The 25,619-nt window shown below is 36.6% G+C and overlaps 1 protein-coding gene across 5 annotated transcripts; it reads left to right on the top strand.

The window, feature by feature from the left end:
• The first annotated feature begins 5,430 nt into the window (after positions 1-5,430).
• LOC106054865 (uncharacterized) lies at positions 5,431-24,955 on the top strand. 5 transcript variants are annotated; one of them, XM_013210937.2, is made up of 4 exons: positions 5,431-5,532; positions 12,830-12,982; positions 20,471-20,616; positions 24,236-24,955. In XM_013210937.2, the coding sequence occupies exons 2-4, from the start codon at positions 12,922-12,924 to the stop codon at positions 24,479-24,481; spliced, it is 453 nt and encodes a 150-aa protein (XP_013066391.2). In that variant the 5' UTR covers positions 5,431-5,532; positions 12,830-12,921; the 3' UTR covers positions 24,482-24,955. The 5 variants fall into 5 exon arrangements, with proteins under 5 accessions (XP_013066391.2, XP_013066392.2, XP_013066389.2 ...); XM_013210938.2 differs by lacking the exon at positions 5,431-5,532 and adding an exon at positions 5,568-5,692; XM_013210935.2 differs by lacking the exon at positions 5,431-5,532 and adding an exon at positions 5,571-5,867.
• The last annotated feature ends 664 nt before the right edge of the window (positions 24,956-25,619 follow it).

The following is a 25,619-nucleotide window of genomic DNA, read 5'->3' as shown; positions in this document are numbered from 1 at the left end:
ACAGTAGTGACAAAAGTCTTCTTTTTTTTCTTGAGGACTCTACTTTAGGGTAGAGAATTATCCAGTTTGATTTTCATATACATGTATAATGCTCATGTAGTTTTTCAGAAATAGGGTGTTGGGGGTCAGGGATATCTGATATTGTGTTGATTGTTCTGGAGTAGAGTATACTTGTATCATTTTTCTGTCTTTAGGGGGTTCATTGGTTAGGTAGTATGTCTTTGATATTAAATAATATTTCTATTACTGTTATTATATTTTTAGGTTAATCACTTTTCAATTGTTTATGATTTAATACTTGTGAATTATGGTAACTTACAAATAAAAACATATTAAAAAAAAAAAAAAAAAAAAAAAAAAAAGCCCACAAAAGAGGCAAGATGGCCCATAAAAGAGGCATATAAAGCCAAAAAAAGAGGCAAAGAAAAGAGGCATAAAGCCCAAGGATTCCTATGATTATAAAGCTAAAACTGAATAGCGCAAATTCTGAGGTTTCCTTTTAAAAAAAAAAAAAAAAAAAGAGGATTCGAATGGGAGATTGAGTTAAAAGTACTGTAAGGGACTTATTATAAGCAAACTGTGGCAACTATGTGAATGTTAAATTGTCTATTGTTTTAAACAAGCTGCCAAAACTAAAAACTAAAATTGTACATAACTTCAAATTGATTATTGTTTCCGAATACAGCAGGGGTGGGCAAATTACGGCCCGCGGGCCACATGCGGCCACATGCGGCCCGCCGAGGTGCTTTATGCGGCCCGCCGACACCTACAGAAATCAGGTGTGCCCACAGTATATAGATATAAAAATGCAAATATTTAAAAAAATATCTATATAAATTATTGAAACTGTCTCATTATAAAAAGTTTTAAGTAAACGAAGATTATGCTTATTGGCTATACATCAATACACTCAATTCATGACACAATGTCTGAGTGTTGGGTAGGCTTGGAACAAGATGGCAAATGTAACAATTGATGGAGCTCGATCTTTGACTGAGAACCATAAACTTTAAATAAGAAAGTTTGCACAAAGCTGCATATAATTTATAATTTAATAAGAGAAAAATTAAAAGTAATAAAACTTACTAAAGGTAGGGGGAGTTAACCACGGGTAGCTCTGATTTATGAATAAATAATCCAATGTATCCGCTAGCATAGCATGGGCAAGGCAAATGAGAAGAATATAAAATCTCAAGGATGAAACAGTTATGTTACTTGAAAGACATTGACTTTGACCTTGTTACCAATATTTCTAATGAAGAGTGGAAGACAAAATTTCATGTTTTGCATAATCTACATTGCAATTGATTGTTTACATATGAAATGTAAATGCATTTAAAATCACTTCAACCAGGACTCTCACATTTCAACAGGCAAGCAAAAAATATAGTTTTTGTCGTATTCCTTTGCTGAAAGGTTAAACCAGTGGTTCCCAAACTTTTTTGTCTCGTAAACCCCTTGCCATGTTTTTAAGTATTCGGTAGACCCCCCAGCATTTTTTTGAAAATTCATTAACTTCAGATGTGCTTTTCTCACTGATTACTATGCGATATATATTTATTGATGACATTCAAAGCAAAATAAAACAAAATAAAATTTAATATGCATTACAAGATGTAACTAAACAACAACAACAACAACAACAAAAAACGCCTATTGGTGGGCAGCTTTGATAATAAAATGTCAATCTTGGGCTTCAATTTAGTTCGGGTTAACATTCTATCTTCTCGATTAGATGATGTCTGACTGATTTAAATTTGGAAAGTAAGAAAATGTATCATTGTCATTGTATGCTTCATTAATTTAATCCTCATATGAAACACTGAGATTATGCCTTCGTGTTGATCAAATTTAGGTTATCACATTGTAGCTGCAAGTTAACCTCATTCAATTTATGAAAAAAGTTTGTGAAATAGACTATGTCCGATTTCCGTTTAATTTCTGTGTTTTAAAATAGGATCTTAGCAACCAAGAACTCAGAAAAAATAGTGTCAAAGATAAGCCTTTCGAAAACTATCATACTTCAGTGTGAAGGAGCAATTGATCAAAATTTCAGGCAAAAAGCAATTCTTTATGAATTTCTTGATTCATAACAAAAATATAATAATACCACTACATTATCAGGCAAGGTTAACTAGTCCAGCTTTTTAAAAAAGTAAATCGTAATAACACGATAACCATTCATTGTCCAAAACTCATTTCACAATTACACCTTTGAACTGTATTGTTGCTTAGAGGAATTTTTAATGATATCAGATATAGGATTGTGTAAAACAGATTGTAAAACCTCTTCAATGGTTGGCAAAGTCAATATTTTGCTTATAGTGTGCAGTTTTTTAGAGTTTGAAGCCTAAGTGAATATATTGTAAGACGCTCACAAACCTATTCTTTCCTATGATGTTTAATCAACATTTTTCTACTGTGGCTTAATTCTGAATTTAAAAGTTTTCAAAAGTATTTCAAATCTTAATCTATTTTATTTCATGTTGACTTCGATGGTTTCATAGCGACATAGCTTCAAACTTTGTTACATAAAAATAACAAACAAAGAACAAACGCAATAGTTGTTCAACAAAGAAAGAATGAAGCCAAATTTTTAATAACCAACAATTCTAGGTCAAAATTTTATTTTATAGACTCGGTCATGTAAATTATTACTTTCATGTAGACACAATTAAGGTATTTAAAATAATACGTTAAAATTTTTAAATAAAAAAAAATCATTCCACTAACAGGGTTGAAATTCAAAGGATTAACTAAGGTACAAATCATGTGTGAACGAGTCAATTTCATGAATGGTCATGCTTCAATGAGATCCGCCTGCGTAGACCCCCATTAACAGGCCATAGACCCCCAATTTATTTTTTCACTTCCGTAGACCCCTTGGAAGTCCTCGTAGACCCCTGGGGGTCTATATAGACCACTTTGGGAATCACTGGGTTAAACTATCTTTAGTGAAATGATTAAAAGCACAACACTTATTAAGAGAAGCCGATTCAGCTCCAGAGGACATAACTCAAAGCAAAGAGAAGTTCCAGTCAGCACTACCATGGGAGTTTCATGGGTGCCAGAAGCTGTATTTCCACACTTAAAAAAACTTTGCTGCTGTTCACTCAATTTGGGTACACATACATCTGTTCTTCTTCTTCGTTCTCATTTTACATGTTGGAGGGTTCAGATCAGTAATCCTATATCTGAGATGAACCGCGTAGTGGTTTCCAGATCAGGCAGTTCTCCCAATAGTCTTTGGAGAGTCTTGTTCGGGTCCTTTGATTTAGTATGCACCATTGAAGGACATGGTCAGCATTCTCTGGTGATGGAGGCTTCGCTCCTCCCGACATTTAACTTCCGGAACATAAATTGTCTCATTCAGTGGGCAAGCATTTTTTTGTGGAAACTAAACAAGTATAATCACTGGTCAATGTTGACTGACTGTAATTTGACAGCATTCAAACACAGGGGTAACAACTAGTAAGCTAGTTTCACAGTTAAGAAACATTATGCACGAGTGTAAGAAGTAAAATACTGCACATTAAGTACAATTGTAGATTTGTGGGGATATTGTGATATAAAAAGACTACAGTAATTTTAAAAAATCGTAATACAGTGTATATATGAATTAAAAGACATTCTACACAGCAAGCGTATCTTTCTAAGATATATATATATGTGCGGCCCGCCATTACCAAACTTTTTTTAATGCGGCCCTCGATACAAAAATGTTGCCCACCCCTGGAATACAGGAATCTTGTTTGGGCTAGCTGGCTCAAAGCTCTACATAATAATAAAGTGTTTGATCCTAATTACTTAGAATTGACATTTAAGAAAATTATTGATTTTAGGGTAGAGAATTATCTAGTTTGATTTTCATATGCTTGTACAATACTCAGGCAGTATTCCAGAAATGGGGTGTTGGGGGTCAGGGATATTTGATATTGTGTTGATTGTTCTGGGGTAGAGGATCCTTGTATCATTTTTCTGTTTCTTGTGGTTTCGATAGTTAAGTAGTATGTCTTTGCTATTAAATAATATTTCTATTACTATCATTATATTTTTAGGTTAATCACCTTTCAATTGTTTATGATTTAATACTTGTAAATTATGAGAACTTACAAATAAAAAAAAAAATAATAAATTTTAAAAAATTGTATAAAGCCCACAAAAGAGGCAAAAGGCATATAAAGCCCAAAAAAGAGGCAAAGAAAAGAGGCATAAGGCCCTAGGATTCTTATGATGATAAAGCTAAAATTAAATAGCGCAAATTCTGAGGTTTCCTATTAAAAAAAAAAAAAAGATTGAGCCTTTTCAAAACATTAGATCAATATAAGACATCAGTTAGGCCAGGTGGCTGAGCGGTAAAGCGCTTGGCTTCCGAACCGGGGTCCCGAGTTCGAATCCTGGTGAAGACTGGGATTTTCAACTTCGGAATCTTTGGGCGCCTCTTAGTCCACCCAGCTCTAATGGGTACCTGACATTAGTTGGGGAAAAGTAAAAGCGGTTGGTCGTTGTGTTGGCTACATGACACCCTCGTTAACCGTAGGCTACAAAAACAGATGAACCTTACATCATCTGCCCTATAGACCACAAGGTCTGAAAGGGGAACTAGTTAGGCCAGGTTCACATCTAACTTTACATTCACTTGCACCTATCCTTTGTTCTGCTGGACCGTTGCTGGACACAAGATCTGTCATCAACCTTCTTTCTCCATTCTTATCTCTCATTTGTCTTTGATATAATTTCATTCGGATGTTCTGAAAATATTGAAACCTGCCTGGGTGGACCTCTTCGGGGCCGATTTTGAGTTTGTGTTTCCACACAAACTGTCTTTGTAACCTTGTTGTTTTTTTTTTGAGATCTGAATGGTCTAATGGTCACTTCACTTGGCAATGTGTTGCTGCTAGGCAGAGTCGTCGTATCGGAGGGTCACTGGTTCGTGCCCTGGCAGCCCCTTAACTCGTTATTATTTATTCACCCATTTTCTCTCATTAAAAATGTGCTCCCTAGTTCTGCCCCTCGATAAATGTAATATGTAACATCCGAGATAAGTTAACTACAAGAGCTATTTAAAGCGCCAGAACATTGTCACTAAGTAACTTTATATCTAATAGGCCTACTTTTGCGTTGTACTGCTTCTATAATAAGGTTAGCGAGACCTCTGGGAGATCTGCTATGTGATCTAATGGACCAGGCTTCAATTAGCTAATGTAGTTGTAATTACTGCATTCACCTATTAATCTAAATAGAAAATGTTTTACAGATCACATTCTCGTATCCACTGACTTGGGCTCTATCAATAACATCTCATAGACAAACCATGGCACACTTTACTATCTTCTTCTCTTGTCAAACAATCAATACATAGAACCACCCCCTCTCTCCTACCCTACCCTATTTGTCCACCTCTCCCTTACACTGCTGGTGAGCAATATTCTCTGAGTGTGCAAATTTCCCCTTTAGGCCGTGTTCGAGTTTAACCCTCGCTAGTGTGTCCTGCCGCGCGAGAGGCGGACGGCGACAGTTCAATGTTGGCGGGTGAGTTGCCGTGTCCTCCCCCCCCCCCCCCCTTTTCCATCACACCTCGTATTAGTTCTATTTTGAAGGAGGTGACCACTATGATATGTGTGTGTGTATACACTTGGTCTGAAGAATTAAATACAGTGTTCGAGATAGGATCAATTATCACATAGCATCTGTGAGAACCAGTTAGTTACTAGTTCTATCTATATGATCTGTCTGTACTTTATAAGATTAGCTTTAAGTAGATATCGCTCAGCTTGACTATTGTAGTCAGTACAAAATATTGTTATAAATAAACAGTAAATCAAGATCATGTCATAGTGTCCTCATAGCAACAGTAGTGACTAAAGGTAAGTGAAATTAAAATAAGACAAATTTGATACTATGCAGTTTTGTAAGCGACCTGACAATGAAATAGTTGCGTCCTTTGAGTTGATATTGAATAGGCAAAGCGTGTTTAGAAACATAGAGACTACAGAGTTGACATTGAATAGGCAAAGCGTGTTTAGAAACATAGAGACTACAGAGTTGACATTGAATAGGCAAAGCGTGTTTAGAAACATAGAGACTACAGAGTTGACATTGAATAGGCAAAGCGTGTTTAGAAACATAGAGACTACATAGTTGACATTGAATAGGCAAAGCGTGTTTAGAAACATAGAGACTACAGAGTTGACATTGAATAGGCAAAGCGTGTTTAGAAACATAGAAAATAAAGAGTTGATGACTTCTACGCAGTAACCTTGCAAACACTGTCTCATGGAGCATTGAATCATACGTCAATACAAATTCTAGAACATTCAACCATACGCAACAACTATTTACTTATTAAGAACATTCAATTATAGCATCAACGTTTTATTTATTTAGAACATTCAATTAATCTTACACATCAACTTTTTAGTTATTTGAAAAACTCCATCATACACACCACTTCTTACTTATTTTGAATTTGCAATCATACACACGTACTCTTGTATTTCTAGAACATTCAATCATACACACTCTTGTATTTCTAGAACATTCAATCATACACACACTTGTATTTCTAGAACATTCAATCATACACACACTTGTATTTCTAGAACATCCAATCATACACACACTTGTATTTCTAGAACATTCAATCATACATACACACTTGTATTTCTAGAACATTCAATCATACACATTCTTGTATTTCTAGAACATTCAATCATACACACTCTTGTATTTCTAGTACATTCAATCATACACACACACTTGTATTTCTAGAACATTCAATCACACACACACACACACACACTTGTATTTCTAGAACATTCAATCATACACATACTTGTATTTCTAGAACATTCAATCACACACACTCTTGTATTTCTAGAAAATTCAATCATACACACACACACTCTTGTATTTCTAGAACATTCAATCATACACACTCTTGTATTTCTAGAACATTCAATCATACACTCTTGTATTTCTAGAACATTCAATCATACACACACACTTGTATTTCTAGAACATTCAATCATACACACACTTGTATTTCTAGAACATTCAATCATACACACACTTGTATTTCTAGAACATTCAATCATACACACACTTGTATTTCTAGAACATTCAATCATACACACACTTGTATTTCTAGAACATTACATCCTTCATGCTTCCTACAGCTGTAAACTAGAATAAGAAGTCAAGAATCCCCCCCCCCCCTCCTTGTGTTACTGTAGAGCAGAGAACAACAGATGGTAGATTGGTAGGAGACACATTCCCCCCCTTTCTTGTGTTACTGTAGAGCAGAGAACAACAGATGGTAGATTGGTAGGAGACACATTCCCCCCCCTCCTTGTGTTACTGTAGAGCAGAGAACAACAGATGGTAGATTGGAGACACATCCCCCCCTCCTTGTGTTACTGTAGAGCAGAGAACAACAGATGGTAGATTGGAGACACATTCCCCCCCCTCCTTGTGTTACTGTAGAGCAGAGAACAACAGATGGTAGATTGGTAGGAGACACATTCCCCCCCCCTCCTTGTGTTACTGTAGAGCAGAGAACAACAGATGGTAGATTGGTAGGAGACACATTCCCCCCCCCCTCCTTGTGTTACTGTAGAGCAGAGAACAACAGATGGTAGATTGGAGACACATCCCTCCCCTCCTTGTGTTACTGTAGAGCAGAGAACAACAGATGGTAGAGGAGACACATTCATACAAGTTTTATAATTTGTGGGGATATGGGAAGGCAGGGATTTTGTATCGTAGGGCCCCCCCCCCCCCCACTCTCTTTGGTGGAAGATTAACTAGAGATAGAAGATCTATCAAAGATTATAGGAGAGCTAGAATACTTTCTAGAGCACAAAACGCTGAACTAATTCTGTATTCTTATTGGTTCATGTCTTAATGTCTTGTACGTGTACAGTTAGATTTCCAGTCCCACAACTAAAAGTGGAGAGCAATCCAAGTGACAAGAGTTAGAACAAATGTAACATCATGTAGAAATAAGAGCAAACTTAATCTGTCTTGCCTCCTGTTAACAGTCACAGGGCTACTTGACCTCTGTAAGGGCTTAGAAGTTGATGTTATTAATACATTATAGTTGTTTTACATGTAGTACACAAGTTGGCGTACAGGTTGAAGACTTTTCCGCGATTACAATTGAATCCTTTCAAATTGAATGAAGATATTTTGGGTGAGAAGTGAGAATATTACTTTTATAGGGAAAAATCTTCATTGGTAATGTTTAGATAAGTCCCGACAGATAAACCATGCACACACAGCCGTGCGCTACGTAAAGTAACCAATAAAATAAAATTATAAATTTAATACTCTGATATTTACACAATGATAATGATAGGAACGAGGAATAAGTAATAATACATTAATCTAAGTGGCTAGGTTATAATTGCATTCCTAGTAATTACTCAAAGATCTCTGAATAAAACAGTGCTATTAAAAAATAAATAAATAAAATCGTAAGCATATTTCAGAATGTTGTATAAGATCAACAAGAGTTGCAACAACGGCAAGACACCGACAGTGACTTTGAAGGATATCAACCGATCCACAACTGGCACTGTAAAAATGACAACTTTCATGAAATGCAAACACTGACTATGACACTCATGATGAAATGCTAACACTGACTATGACACTCATGATGAAATGCTAACACTGACTATGACACTCATGATGAAATGCTAACACTGACTATGACACTCATGATGAAATGCTAACACTGACTATGACACTCATGATGAAATGCTAACACTGACTATGACACTCATGATGAAATGCTAACACTGACTATGACACTCATGATGAAATGCTAACACTGACTATGACACTCATGATGAAATGCTAACACTGACTATGACACTCATGATGAAATGCTAACACTGACTATGACACTCATGATGAAATGCTAACACTGACTATGACACTCATGATGAAATGCTAACACTGACTATGACACTCATGATGAAATGCTAACACTGACTATGGCACTCATGATGAAATGCTAACACTGACTATGACACTCATGATGAAATGCTAACACTGACTATGACACTCATGATGAAATGCTAACACTGACTATGACACTCATGATGAAATGCTAACACTGACTATGACACTCATGATGAAATGCTAACACTGACTATGACACTCATGATGAAATGCCAACATTGGTAATGGTAATCCCGAACGAGCAAATGCGATACCAATTCTGGCACGTTAAAAAAATAAACAATACAATTATTCAGCAGTGAACGACATTTGTATAATCCGCTAAGAACATTGCGCAATAGAGAAACTCGAAACTTATTCTCTGCTTTTCTTTATGTTGAAAGACTAAACTGGGGTGAATTATTGATAAGGCTTATAGAATCTATGCAGGGGAGAGAATTAATGTTTAATGCAATTGTCATAAAAGTTGTCGAGGTGGAGCTCGAACAATGAATTCTTTTGTTTAGAGTTTCATCTTTAACATTTCATCTTTAACATTTCATCTTTAACATTTCATCTTTAACATTTCATCTTTAACATTTCATCTTTAACATTTCATCTTTAACATTTCAACTTTGACATTTCATCTTTAACATTTCCAATGTAACATTTCAACTATAACATTATCTCCATGACTTTTAGTTTGACTTGACACGAATGTGACTACAAGAACTGTCTGTCTATATTTACTCCTGTCACCAAAACGTTTCTTCCTGTTCATCAATACTGTACGATTTCACAATTTTTCAGAAGTCAAATATAAGTTACATAAGTTGGTTAACCATTGTGCCATCTTTACAAAGATGTACTTGTGATCAAGTTAACACATCTCGTAATACAACGTTGACACAATCGATCATTTGTTGCTTGTAAACATTAAAGACATATCTGCTTAGAGCATGACATCGGCCACTATATAGAACATTCAACATAGTTCTGCTTAGAGCATGACATCGGCCACTATATAGAACATTCAACATAGTTCTGCTTAGAGCATGACATCGGCCACTATATAGAACATTCAACATAGTTCTGCTTAGAGCATGACATCGGCCACTATATAGAACATTCAACATAGTTCTGCTTAGAGCATGACATCGGCCACTATATAGAACATTCAACATAGTTCTGCTTAGAGCATGACATCGGCCACTATATAGAACATTCAACATAGTTCTGCTTAGAGCATGACATCGGCCACTATATAGAACATTCAACATAGTTCTGCTTAGAGCATGACATCGGCCACTATATAGAACATTCAACATAGTTCTGCTTAGAGCATGACATCGGCCACTATATAGAACATTCAACATAGTTCTGCTTAGAGCATGACATCGGCCACTATATAGAACATTCAACATAGTTCTTCTTAGAGCATGACATCGGCCACTATATAGAACATTCAACATAGTTCTGCTTATACGAAACTTATCTGTAGGGAGCCAGACTAGAGAAGAACAAAACAAAAAGCCTTACAAAAATAACAAAACAAAATTAATTCAAAAAAAAAAAACGAAGCTGTAAAAACTACTCTATTAAGAACTACTGTTAATTAACATATTTCTCAGACAAAGCGACTTTTTCAAATTAGTTCTTCTTTCGCCCAAACAGGAGTACACTGAGAACATGAGTACACTGAGAATAGGAGTACCTTGAGAATATGAGTACACTGAGAACAGAAGTACACTGAGAACAGAAGTACACTGAGAACTTGAGTACACTGAGAACAGGAGTACCTTGAGAATATGAGTACACTGAGAACAGAAGTACACTGAGAACAGAAGTACACTGAGAACAAAAGTACACTGAGAACAAAAGTACACTGAGAATATGAGTACACTGAGAACTTGAGTACACTGAGAACTTGAGTACACTTATAACAGAAGTACACTGAGAACAGGAGTACACTGAGAACAAGATTCTGAGATACAATGCTGTAGAATAAAGTCAAGTGGCAAGCAAGACAAAATACCTCCAACACACACGTCGTGCAGCTCTATTGCCAATGTACGGCAACAAGCCACTGATGGAGTTTCTCTATATAGACTTTGTTCAATTCATATTTAGTCAATCTGGAAGCATGTTTGCGTGTTTTTGCAATGCATTTTGCAATTGGGTTATGATATATATTGAAATTATCCATTTTTGATTATTCTTTTATGTTTGCACATTCATATTTTAATATATCTGAAGTGTCGGCGCTATTTTGTTCACGCTATTTTGTCGGGTCACCGATTTGTTTTCTACCTACGAGTTTGTGTGTTTGAACTTGAGATGAACTCCAATTGGTAGCAAGACTGGAAGGGGGGTAATCCTCGGTAAACTCGGCCGTTCGGCGTAATGCCTCATAGCTCCCATACAAGTCAAGTGACTCTGTAGACACATTCCCCCGCAGCTCTAGGAGCTGCGGACACTCTTGCAAGATGTGTACCATTGTTTCCACAGACTCTCCACAGTGTCGGCATCGGTCGTCAAAATTGGACCGGAACCAGGCAAAATATGCTCCGATTGGGCAGTGCCCCGTCATAAACTGCGCAATTATTGTTTGTTCCTGCCTTTTCATCCTCCACTATGGATCGCCTGGGTGCGGGCGGCGCATATGCTGTTAGACTCTACGGGCTTTGTTGGAGCCATCCCAGGATTTCAACCATTTATGTGTTTCAGCCAGAATATCTAAAGAATAGCTAATTCATTTATCATTGCAGTTAATAACAATGTGAAAGACGGACATTTTAAACGAAAAATGAAGACGTCTGGTAATGTCTTATTGGTCAAAATGAAGACATCTGGTAATGTCTTATTGGTCAAAATGAAAACATCTAGTAATGTCTTATTGGTCAAAATGAAGACATATGGTAATGTCTTATTGGTCAAAATGAAGACATCTGGTAATGTCTTATTGGTCAAAATGAAGACATTTGGTAATGTCTTATTGGTCAAAATGAAGACATCTGGTAATGTCTTATTGGTCAAAATGAAGACATTTGGTAATGTCTTATTGGTCAAAATGAAGACATCTGGTAATGTCTTATTGGTCAAAATGAAGACATTTGGTTATATGTTATTGTTCATCATGAAGACATCTCGTAATGAGTTATAGTGTTTGTGTGTGGTATTGGAAATGAATCTGAATCAATTTTGTTTATTCACAAAAATAGAGCTTCAGGTTTTACATGTACGATAATTTACACTCCTCTAATTAATTCACTAATTGAGGTGTTCAATAGACAAAGTACAATTTTGGAACTGTTCATGTCTTCTAAACATTTAGATCCCCAGTGCATCTCTCTGGAATCGATTCCCGATTTGTATCTGCTATTTATTAGAACCAGGTGAACTTGTGTAATAAATAGAACAGAAATCGATCGAATAGCTTTTTATAGTCACTGACCTCCCAGGAGGCAATCAGGATTAGCCTGAAGTACGAATTAAGCCACTGAACTAAAACAATTTTGTGTCCAACTATTCCAGGTTGTTTGAAGAGTCCCAGTCATTTCAAATGTTGAATACCAACTATTACTGCTGGGAAGATGTCAATCGTCCTCTATCAACTCTTCACCTTCTATGATAAGCTAGACTCAATTCTTCGTGAATTTATAACGGTCATTGTTTTATTCTTGTAGAAAAAGACCAATCAATTTTTAAAAATCAAAATTTAATAGCTTAATATAGTATAAGAATATTTTTATGGCTAAAACCCCGCGGAATAAAGTCTAGCTACTTCGCGAAATAATTAGCCAAAACACAAATTGGACTCGGGCTACAAGTTAATGTACAAAACACACATACATAAATAATATGTTTGTATTTGTTTCAGAAGATGGGCTTATTATTTCGGACAACATCGAGTGACCAGTGGGCAGAGTCTTTAATGCGGACACATTAAGATCTTTCAGTCAATCAAATCTGATGGCTCCTTGGAAATACAGGATTGGACTTGTTTGTTTTTCTCTTATCTGTTTAAATATAGGTCAGTGGTAGAGGAAGTATTTTGTAGGACCATTGGTCAAGTTGTAGTCTCTGTTTGTTGTCCCCCTGTTTGAAATACTCTAGAGTAGAGATGAAATAGACTTATTGTCAAAAAAAAACAAATTGAGCTCTTCAGCTTGTAGCACTATCGCTTTCTCTTCTTTGTCTTTCTGTATTGAATAGCTTAGTAAAGAGCGTAAAATGCATGTTAAAGATCAAAATGTAATCAAAAGCTAATTACTGTGATACCTATGTCCACCTCTCGATTTAACTACATATTTAATTGCAAATAAACACACACACATACGTACACACACAAATACATACTTATACAAACATTGACATGCACTTATAAAGCATTGTTTTCCAGTGGGAAGATTAGGATTCTAGTTTCTCATAAGACTTAGCAGATCCAGCTGTGACTTAGGCAACATAGTTTGTCACATCTGACCAAGACAAAACACATAAATACATATACGTACAATACATACATATATACAATCATGGGCGTAGCCGGGGGGGGGGTTGGGGTTCAACCCCCCACTCCGAAATGAACCCTCTCCCCCGCAGGGGGGATCGGAATGTAGTGACTGATTTTTTTCCATTGATTTTGTTTATTTTAGGTGAGATTTTAATACTAAGCCATCACTTGATGCACCACTGCCAATGGTTTTTGGTTTAAAATCCCTTACCAGGGGGTTTTGAGTTTAAAACCCCCTACCAGGGGTTTTTGCAGTTAAATCCCCCTCTTCTATAAAACAAAACAAAAAAAAATGCAAACGACAATCCCCAAATTCCAAGAGCACAGTTAAGGAAGATTTTGATTTTAAAAGCCTCTAAAATTAACGATAACCCCTCTTCAATATAAAAAAGCAAATTACACACTCAAAATTCTATGAACTTAGCCATAGGGGTTTTGAGTTTAATCCCTCTCTCTCTTCAGTAGGGTTTAAAGCAAAAAAAAACAACCTCTTCAATACAAAAAAACAAAGAAATTACGCACTCAAAATGTTATGAGCGTAGCTAAACGGGTTTTGACTCAGTTTTGAGTTTAAACCCCCTTTCAGCGGGGTTGGAAGATAAAAATACCTCTTTAAGATTAAAAACAAAGCAAATTATACACTCAAAATTCTATGAGTGTAGTCAAAAGTGTTTTGAGTTTAAATTCCCCTCCAGTGGAGTTTGAAGCTAAAAAAAATACATTTTCAATATAAAAAAAAAAAAAAAGAAAATTACACATTCTGAAATCTATGAGCGTACCCAAAGGGGTTTTGAGTTTAAACCCCCACCAGCGGGGTTTAAAGCTAAAAAATACATCCTCAATGTAAAAAAAAAGCAAATTACGCACTCGAAATGCTATGAGCGTTGAATTTACCCCCCCCCCCCTTTTTCAGAGTGGTTTGATGCTAAAAAATACCTATTCAATATATAAAAAAGCAAATTGCACACTAAAATTATTTGAGCGTAGCCAAGCCAATTGGGGGTTTTGAGTTTAACCCCTCTCCTACAGATGGCTTTTTTTAAAGTTTAAAATCCCTCCAGATTGTTTTGAGTTTAAAATCCACTTACAGAGCGTTTTGAGGTGGAAAACCTCTATCTTCAATATTATTCTAAAGCAAACTACAGTTACCAAATTCTGTGACCGTAGCTAAATGGGGTTTTGAATTTAAAAAAAAAAAAAAAAAAAACTCCAGAGATTTTGTAGTATAAAACCCCCAACAGATGATTTTGACGATAAAACTTCCCTTTTCGATATAAAATCTAAAGCAAACTACAGTCATCTAATTCCAACAGCGTATTCATTTCTACCAGTGGCGGGGCTCCATTAATAAGGTGCAGTGAATAGTCATCTGCCGAAATTGAAAAACACTAAATGTGGCTCAACGAAGATGGCTAAGACAGATTTTAGGAGTCAGTTATAGAGATCGGGTCTAAATCAAGGATATCCTATGCCGAACTGGGAGTCGACCCCTTAGTAAGATTGTGACAGAGCGTCTCATGAGGTTTGCGGGACATGTTCTCCGACATACGCATAATAAGAGTTGCGAAGACATCCTAGTACAACTTGGCGCCACACATTACCAGTGACAGATTTTTGTGGAAACAGCTTGACGGCAAATGCGCCAGACCAGGTGAGGGTTAGCCAGAGCTAGTATCTGGTGAAACTAGTGTCTCTGTCCACCACCAGCATGTGAACGAAGCGGGAGGGTGTAAGTCAGAAAGAATAGCACATTAGGTTTTTGAAATAAAACTTTTTAATAGCAGGAAAATGCACTGTAGATACCTTAGGATATGCATTTTGTTGGCTTTCAATATCAGAAATAGTGCTAGTGCTAAAAAAGGCGGGGAGTCTACAATTTTTCCACTTACTCCAGTAGTAACATATTCTAGGGCACAATAAACGTCTTCCGAAAGAATGAATGGTCAGAATGTACACATACACACATACATACATATAAATTTTTTTTCGCCGAGGGGGGGGGGGCGCGAAAAAATCCCCCAACCCCTCCCCCCCGAAAAAAAATCCTGGCTACGCCCATGCATACAATATATACATACATATGCATAATACATGTATATGTATGGGGTTCTGTACTAGGAGTAGTACCTCTGTCAACTGGGCAGTCGGGCTCTCTGAGCAGCTCATTGACCTTAGTCAAGGAATTGTGTGCATGCGGCAACGGCCACACCCAGTCTCGAGTGACGGGCCAAACCAGGTGAGGGTTAGCCAGAGCTAGTATCTGGTAAAACTATGGTCTCGGTCCACCACCAGCATGTGAAGTCTAGTTGCGGCTGCTTGGCGCTCAAGTCGAATTGGACTACCAGGGCCACCAGGCGTCATCTAGCAAACACCGTGGAACGTTTTAGAGCACTGTGGGACTTGTAGAGCACACTGGTCATAAACTGCACCCCAAACCAGCTCCATTGGTCTGGACTCTGTTCTGCCACTGGATCCAGCTGGCAATGGGCGAGAGAGTGAGGCTGATGCAGCGCAAATCTCCCTCACTTTAATAAATTTTCATCGCGCAAGCCACATTCTCATCTCCCATGTTCATCAATCAAAAAGCCCGCGGCGATAGGCAAGTGGCGAAATGGCAGGTGTGGATACACTGGCAGCCATAGCTACACACTTACACGTAGGCGGCCCAGACCATGTGGTCGCTTGCCAGTGACTGGGACAGCACTGGAACTCAGCAGCCGTCTGAGCGTCTAAGCAGACCTTTTTAGGAATGCACTGCTTACCTCCTAAGCATGAGGAAGGGGCTAGAAAAGGTGCACTAAACATTGCTTGTCCCCCATGTCCCTGACCAGTCTCCCGCGACTGGCGGGGATCCCACTAATGCGGGAGAAACAAATTAAACACAAACCTCAAGAAAAAACAAATCAAAACACATTCTGAAATGTCCGCACTCTTCTTGATCGTGGTGAATCAAACCGTCCTGAACGTCGTACTGCCCTTGTGGCACAAGAACTAGCCAGATACAATGTAGATATTGCAAGAGAACTAGCCAGATACAATGTAGATATTGCAAGAGAACTAGCCAGATACAATGTAGATATTGCAAGAGAACTAGCCAGATACAATGTAGATATTGCAAGAGAACTAGCCAGATACAATGTAGATATTGCTGCCCTGAGTGAAACGCGACTTTCTGAAGTTGGCGCAGGCTACACGCTCTTCTGGATCGGCAAAAATAACAAATAAAGACTTGAAGCTGGTGTTGGTTTCGCGGTGAACTCCAAATTAGTCAACAAGTTAGCAGGATCACCAAAAGGCATAATTGACCGTCTAATGACATTACGCCTACCCCTGACCTCAAGGCGACATACAATTCTAATAAGTGCCTGTGCCCTTAACTATGTCCAACCAAGACAACATCAAGGAAAACTTCTACTCGGATCTGAATCAAAACGCCCAAAATAGACAAACTAATACTGGGCGACTTCAATGCCAGGATAGGCTCTGACAGGAAAACCTAGAGTAATGTTCTGGGCAGACACGGAATTGGTCACTGCAATAGCAATGGTGCATTGTTACTAGAAATGTGCACAGCCCACAAGCTGACAATAACAAATACTCTTTTTCAGCTACCTCACAGAAAAAATACATTTTGGATGCATCCTAGATCCAAGCACTGGCATCAAATAGACTTCATCATTGTCAGTCTGATAGACAAGACGTCAAAGTCACCAAAGCTTTACGCGGAGCTGACTGTTGGACTAATCATCGCTCAATTTTATCTAAGCGAAAAATATGCATCAAACCACCTAGACGGCCCCAAGAATGCAAGCATACAAAGCCCCTAGATGTTGGTATATCAGATATCAAGCGAGAGCTCATCAACAAACTAGACAGTGAAATTAAAACCCTGCACATGAACAAGAATGTGGAAAACAGCTGGAATAAACTAAGGGATTCTGTGTACTCTTTGGTTAGCAGCGTCCTCGGTTAGCCAAAATGCAAGCACCAAGATTGGTTTGATGAAAACAATGTGCAAATTGAACAAACATCGGGGTGCAGCCATCAGGATTTGAGTTCCTTTCATCAGCACTGGCAGATTGACAGATGTCTTTAATGTCCTCAGCTACAGGCTTGAGGTAAGACACAACGTTGTCTTGTTCTGTCTGGCTGATGGAGGCACTCACATCAAGGACGTCTGTAGCAAAAGCGTTGGTTGAACTATTGGTCTCGGTCTCTTCTCTAGTTTCTTCATCTGTTTCTTCCTGCGAGTCACCCTTGATCACATTCTAAAAGCCAGCCAACATCTAATCTTGAAAAGGTGATCAAGAGCTCTGCCACATTATGTTTGAGTTCAAAGAGGTACGTGTTCGTATCTTCCTCTTCATCCAGCAGGGCTTGCCGGAGACGTTCTTTAAGAGTTTCGTTGTTCCTTTCGTAGTACTTCAGTCCTCGCCATTTCAGCTCTTGTTTCAGTTCTTTCAGATTCAGTTCATCTAGCAATTTTACAGAAGCCATAGGAGATCCCACTTCAAGACATCTGTGTTACGATTCTCTCTCCTACTCAGGCCTTCTGTAAACACTGCTAAACACAACACAGCACATCTAACACATCAAAAACCTGTCAACAAGAGCTCCAAATAGCGAGGACTGAAGTGCTACGAAACTCTACATAAGATGATTAAAAAATCAACAGACGTGAATTATTTTAATATAGGATTTTCGAAACTTTATCTCAATGGAAACTAACAGGAAACGGCTTTGTTTCATAGATTTGCGTGAATATATAGTTCTGTGATTAATAGCTCATTGTCATAGACATATATATATATAGACTGGACGATAAAGTAAAAATTATTATGGGAAACATTTGGGAAAAGATAAGTTTGTATGAGTTATACAGCAGTTATGAGCAGTGTAAAATTAAAAGTATTTATAATTTGTTTTTTTTTCAGCCAAAACCTATATAATTGATAGAACCCCTTCTGTATTATTATATCTCTAATCGTGCCTAATTATAAATAGTTTTAAATACTAGATTTAGATCTAGTGTATATAGATACTATAGTAAAAAAAATACTACTTACTACTAGTACTATACTACTATAGTTTAATGTTAGCGAAAAGGCCTTGGCTATGTTTTATCACGCTCACATCTGCAATATTTTAAGTTCCAATATCACTGCCTGGTATGGCAATCTGAGCATTAAAAATAAAAATAAACTTCATAGAATCCTAAAAGCTGCTGGCAAAATCATTGGCAAAAAACAAATCCCATTTGGGCAGTTGTTTGAGACAAACATCTATAAAAAAGCTAACAAGATCCTCGAAATAAAGAATCACCCTTTGTGTCAGGATTTTGTGATTTTACCATCAAAAAAGAGATACAAGACACTGATAGCAAAGACAAACAGACACAAACACTCTTTTGTTCCCCTGGCAATCAAATCATTAAATAAGAACAATCTGGTATAAACTTTGTCACATGTAAATTATGAGTGAGTCTAGTGTGAATGTACATTTTGGTTTCTTATAGTTATAATGTTTTTTGTTTGGTGTAATGCACAAATTCTAAGACAAATTTCCTTACGGATAATAAAGATTATTATTATTATTATTATTATTATACTATACTATAAACTATAATTGTAATCTGTCTAGTCTATAGGCCTATTCTATAGTTAGTATATAAATAGTCTAGGACTAGATTCAAGATTGTCATTAGATCTATAATCTATACTTATACTAGATCTAGTCTATAGTCTGCATGCATAGATGATAGACTGACTAGTTTAATAGTTAGTAGTAAAAAGTATGAAAAGTATTAGACCTAGTTATTACAAATATTAGTCATATTTATTAGATTTAGATCTATCAATATTAAATTAGTGACAGTGACAGTCACAGTGTCAGTGACACTGAATTATTGTGACTTACTGAAACTGAAAGTTAATGTGTATAATATTCATTTTTTTTTTCAACCTTTAGAATTTATCCTTGGCCTATCGTACTACGAACATTATAGCACGTTCTGCTCATTTATTTATTTTTTTTTTGACTAAAAACTAATTCTAACAATTTGAATCGATAAGACGACCGCCATACATTAATAAAGAAGCCATGTCAACAAACATAGATCCACATCACATACCTATATATATTTGCCTATGTCTATGATTATGAAACAAAGGCAAAATATTGGGAATATGGCAGTTTTGTACTTTTCAAAACTAAAGATCATAATTATATATTGGCTGAAATGTTAGTCCTAGAATTTATAGCTCAATTGCCGCCATTTTTTTTTTCACATAGATAGAGTACATAAACCATATTTGACTCCCCCCAAATAAATATAACTTCCTACTTCCAGTCTATATTTATTTATGTCTATGCTCATTGTATTAAAAAAAAGTACGCAAAATGGTATTGCATTATTTATAAACTTTGAAAACTAAAGATCATTACTTTTCTAAGACAGAAAATATCGATTTTCCTTACAGCTTTAAGAAGCGTTAGGTATATAACAATCTATATATATAGGTCTGTGATCTGATCATTATCGGATAAGAATTTGTTTTCCGTTTTCCAGTCTAGGTCTACTATATAGATATATAGGTTCAATGCTTCTAGGTCTACTATATATAGATTCAATGCTTCTAGGCTATATATATAGGTTCAATGCTTCTAGGTCTACTATATATAGGTTCAATGCTTCTAGGTCTACTATATAGGCTATAGGTTCAATGCTTCTAGGTCTACTATAATACTATATATAGGTTCAATGCTTCTAGTCTAGGTCTACTATATATAGGTTCAATGCTTCTAGGTCTACTATATATAGGTTCAATGCTTCTAGGTCTACTATATATAGGCTCAATGCTTCTAGGTCTACTATATATAGGTTCAATGCTTCTAGGTCTACTATATATAGGTTCAATGCTTCTAGGTCTACTATATATAGGTTCAATGCTTCTAGCTAGGTATTCTTGTATTTCTTGTGTTGAAGTCTTTCCATTGTGTGATCTTCAGCCTCCCCGTGTTCCTGGTCTAATGAAGGTTGTACTCAAGACACTGATTGTTGCAGTCACTCTTGCCATCGTGCACATGAAGGAACCAATCCAAGATGTAGACACAGTACACTAGGCGAGAGGTGCGTCTTCAACTACCACTGTCAGGTCAGTAGTTACATTATTAGCTGATACTAATGTCAGGTCAGTATTTAAAATCATTAGCAGAAAATAATGTCAGGTCAGATTTTAAAATTATTAGCAGATACTAATGTCAGATTAGTATTTAAAATCATTAGCAGATACTAATGTCAGATTAGTATTTAAAATCATTAGCAGATACTAATGTCAGATTAGTATTTAAAATCATTAGCAGATACTTTTGTCAGGTCAGTATTTAGAGCAGTAGAACAATACTAATTCTGTAAGACCAGTATCGAAATCTGTAATAAATAACAAAAAATATTTTAGTTACCATTCTTATTATTGGAAGGTAGCTTTGTTTCAGACTTCAGTGCACTGCAATTATTGAAGAGTTCTCAGAAATACCATTCTTAGTGCCTCGGTGAATAGATCATATCATAGCAATCAAAGAGATCACCATAGATGTCAAGTAACATAAACAATAGACAACATTGATGTCAAGAAACATCAGCATCGATGTCGTATGTTATATGAAGAAAATAAATCACTTATTACATGGCTAATTCATTTACAGTTGCTCAATTAACTTAATTAACATAAATAGCCAGTATTTACAAAATTTATGACAAGTGACAAACATTCACAAGTGATCTCTGAAGATCATACATTATATTTATAAGCATGAGTTTATGAGATAGATTCATTCTCTTACTAGACACTGAAATCAAGATCTCAACAGTTATGTTCTGTTGAACAAATGTGCATGACTTAGTCACTTGAACTTGACTCCTTGAGAGAACTCTTAACTTTATAACCCACCAATAAAAACTATTTCTTTTCTGTCAGATGTAGATGCATGTGTTAGAGATGTGTATTGATGTAAATAACTGATAAAGTTAAGTGCTTTGTTGAGACATTGTAAGGGAGAGAACTCAAGCTAAATCTTGATATTCTACTAATTGCATTCTTTAAAGTATAACTTTATGCTCCCAGTGGAGCATAGACCCTTAACAGTACTTCGCCATCAAACTCTGTACAGGGCCATTCCCATCATTGGTTTTATGTCCATCTTGCCATCTTTACTTCTTGGTCTACTGATCTCCTCCATGTTTACTTCTTGGTCTACTGATCTCCTCCATCTTTACTTCTTGGTCTACTGATCTCCTCCATGTTTACTTCTTGGTCTACTGATCTCCTCCATGTTTACTTCTTGGTCTACTGATCTCCTCCATGTTTACTTCTTGGTCTACTGATCTCCTCCATCTTTACTTCTTGGTCTACTGATCTCCTCCATCTTTACTTCTTGGTCTACTGATCTCCTCCATGTTTACTTCTTGGTCTACTGATCTCCTCCATGTTTACTTCTTGGTCTACTGATCTCCTCCATGTTTACTTCTTGGTCTACTGATCTCTTCCATGTTGTTTACTTCATGGTCTACTGATCTCTTCCATCTTTACTTCTTGGTCTACTAATCTCTTCCATCTTTACTTCTTGGTCTACTGATCTCCTCCATCTTTACTTCTTGGTCTACTGATCTCCTCCATGTTTACTTCTTGGTCTACTGATGTCATCCATGTTTACTTCTTGGTCTACTGATCTCCTCCATGTTTACTTTTTGGTCTACTGATCTCTTCCATCTTTACTTCTTGGTCTACTGATCTCCTCCATCTTTACTTCTTGGTCTACTGATCTCCTCCATGTTTACTTCTTGGTCTACTGATCTCCTCCATGTTTACTTCTTGGTCTACTGATGTCTTCCATCTTTACTTCTTGGTCTACTGATCTCTTCCATCTTTACTTCTTGGTCTACTGATCTCTTCCATGTTTACTTCTTGGTCTACTGATCTCCTCCATCTTTACCTCTTGGTCTACTGATGTCATCCATGTTTACTTCTTGGTCTACTGATCTCCTCCATATTTACTTCTTGGTCTACTGCTCTTCCATCTTTACTTCTTGGTCTACTGATCTCCTCCATCTTTACTTCTTGGTCTACTGATCTCTTCCATGTTTACTTCTTGGTCTACTGATCTCCTCCATGTTTACTTCTTGGTCTACTGATTTCCTCCATGTTTGTTTCTTGGTCTACTGATCTCCTCCATGTTGGATTTGGTCTCACAGACTTTCTCTGTCCCTGTGGGCACCAACTTTCAGCCTTTTTTTTTTCTTGGTCTACTGATCTCCTCCATGTTTGCTTCTTGGTCTACTGATCTCCTCCATGTTGGATTTGGTCTCACAGACTTTCTCTGTCCCTGTGGGCACCAACTTTCAGCCTGTTTTTTTTCTTGGTCTACTGATTTCCTCAATGTTTACTTCTTGGTCTACTGATTTCCTCAATGTTTACTTCTTGGTCTACTGATTTCCTCAATGTTTACTTCTTGGTCTACTGATTTCCTCAATGTTTGCTTCTTGGTCTACTGATCTCCTCCATGTTTGCTTCTTGGTCTACTGATCTCCTCCATGTTGGATTTGGTCTCACAGACTTTCTCTGTCCCTGTGGGCACCAACTTTCAGCCTGTTTTTTTTCTTGGTCTACTGATCTCCTCCATGTTGGATTTGGTCTCACAGACTTTCTCTGTTCCTCTGGGCACCAACTTTCAGCCTGTTTTTTTCTGCTGTTTTTCGCATTGTATGCTCGATCATTTTGCGTGTTTTGATTTCTTGCTGATAGAGCATTTCAAGTATGCCTAGACTTGTTGACATCTGCTTCTGCTCCCCCCCCCCCTCTTTATTTATGATACTTTCAAGGTAGACAACGTTTTTGTATTTTACAAGCTTTTTTTCTTAGAAGAGTTGTGTTTCTTGGGTGTGGTTTTCTTTTGGCTGCTTTTGGAACCAATCTTCTCCACTTGTTTCCTAGACATTAAAACTCTACATTACTACTCTAAAACATTAAAAGTCTTTTAAATGCTAATGCTTAGTTGTTTTTTTGTTTTTTTTACGCTCATCATAATTCAGCATTTATTAGCACACTGCATCAAATACTACTAATTGACAGAGTACATAGGACTGCTAAGAAAATAGTTTTTTTTTTAAATGAACATTTGTTTAAACGAATTCAACGCAAGTGAATGAAATATTTTCATATTCGTTGAGTCATAAGGAAGTTTCTGTAATTTCCTAAGAGATTAGAAATGAAAGATAATCATCTTCTTTTTTGAAGTAATGTCTGTATTATATAAGATAAGATAAGATTTAACACACCAAAGCAAGGTAAGTCTACAATTGACATGATACATACATTAAGGAATTATCCATTTATCTTAATGCTTAATACCTGAAGCAGGCAAACATAAGACTTCAGTCTTTTTTTGTGTTTATAGCGAGGTCAAAGTCTGAGCATGCTCTTGAAAAGTCACTAACGATGATCTGCAGATCATTTTCAGAGCAGGCATTTAGGGCACAGTCGTCAGCAAATAGCAGGTCCCTGATTACTGCTGATTTTGTTTTAGATTTTGCTTTGAGCTGCCTCAGGTTGAATAGGCCACCATCAAATCTATATATTACATTCATTCCTCTATCATCTCTATTACTGAATGCATCCACCAGCATATCAGAGAAGATGATACTTTCATTAAATATTTTACTTCTTCTGTCAATTTATTTTTTGGGCTCTATTAACACAGTCTCTCTTTCCTCCTTAGGACACACTGACCTGTGGCCCTCACTATAACTGCTGTTCACCTTATTGGAAGATATGCATGAAAGATTCAGACTGTTGTGACGAGGAACACGTATGCAGGCTGGTGGAAGGATTCTACTACAAGCGATGTCTGTTTCCTTCAGGACTGGCCACTCCAAGAGCTCCTTGTTCTACGCACTTAATCATGACCTCCATTGTGCTGGGGCATTGGATGGCTCAATCTATCGCTTCTTCTTGGAACATATGACAAGAAACAAAAAAAGTAACATAAGATAAAGAATCTAAAACTTTGTCTACTGACGACGGCTTCAAAGCACAAAATAATTGCTGAAACAAGCTCTTCCTTTTTTCTTTCCATTGTTACTTTACAAGTCCAACACAGTCTTTAAAAGTCAGACAATAACTTTGAAGATTTGAGCAATCAGGACAGTCAAAAGTAATTTGACTATTTACTGTGAAGTACATGACAATCAAACACGACTCAAAAATAAAATGCTTGCTGACACCTTATTGGTGAAAGTCCATTATGCTGGCAAGCTAATCGCACTTCGTATGTTTCCATTAAGAAACTGGTCAATGTAATCAGACAGAGCATCTCTCATTGTTCGAACCTTTCCAAGCATTGGATTAGAACTAGAGATCACCTCATTGGTTGATAGTGAATAGTTATACAGTCTTGTTAGTTTTGTTCCATTGTAATTAAATACATGAATGAACCTAATTGCATTGTCTTAATTTTAAATAGCTTTTATTGGTGGCCTCCGAAAGGGGAAAAGACGCTATTAGTTTTGTGTGAAATGTCTGTCTGTCCGTCCGTCCCGTTTAGATTTCGTAAACTAGAAAAGATAGTGAAAATCCGACATCATATTATTCTAATCCATTCAAAGTTCTGATGCAACGGCTACTTTTTTCTTTTCTAAAAGCGAAAAATCTAATTTTTAAAATCACTTATGTAATCAGTTTTTTCATAAAAATACACCACTTTTACAACTATTCACAAGTAATAGTAACAAACACTGGAGGCTCTTTGTTAGGGGATACCACAATTTGCCATATTTTTAACATATTTTTAAACGGTTTTTTTATTTTTTTGTCCAAAATTTTTTTTTTTTTTTTTTACATTTTTATTATTAAGTAAGTTCTGTCATACTAATTACTACATTTACACGAAAAATGTTTTTAATTTGAATTTCATTAATAAATATAGAGATCTACAACTTTACACAGTTTTTAGTAGTATTTTTCTAACAGTCACACACACAAACTTTAAAGTTCATGAATTTTCAAAAAATGCAATTTAAACGAAGCAGGGGTCTACCAAAAAATCGGAAAACATGACAAGGGGTCTTTGAGACAAAAAGTTTGGGAACCACTGATTTAGATTA

Source organism: Biomphalaria glabrata, chromosome 11 (genome assembly GCF_947242115.1).
Source record: "Biomphalaria glabrata chromosome 11, xgBioGlab47.1, whole genome shotgun sequence".
Classification (NCBI taxonomy): domain Eukaryota; kingdom Metazoa; phylum Mollusca; class Gastropoda; family Planorbidae; genus Biomphalaria; species Biomphalaria glabrata.
The sequence above is the reverse complement of the archived record's forward strand: the minus strand, read 5'-3'. Positions and strand labels throughout refer to the sequence as shown.

What these genes read in the sequence shown, in the direction of transcription:
- LOC106054865 (XM_013210937.2), top strand. Translation starts at nt 12,922, where the DNA reads ATGGCTCCTTGGAAATACAGGATTGGACTTGTTTGTTTTTCTCTTATC. An exon ending in TCTTATCTGTTTAAATATAG is followed by an intron (nt 12,983 to 20,470) that starts GTCAGTGGTAGA and finishes TGTGATCTTCAG; the next exon opens with CCTCCCCGTGTTCCTGGTCT. An exon ending in TCTTCAACTACCACTGTCAG is followed by an intron (nt 20,617 to 24,235) that starts GTCAGTAGTTAC and finishes TTTCCTCCTTAG; the next exon opens with GACACACTGACCTGTGGCCC.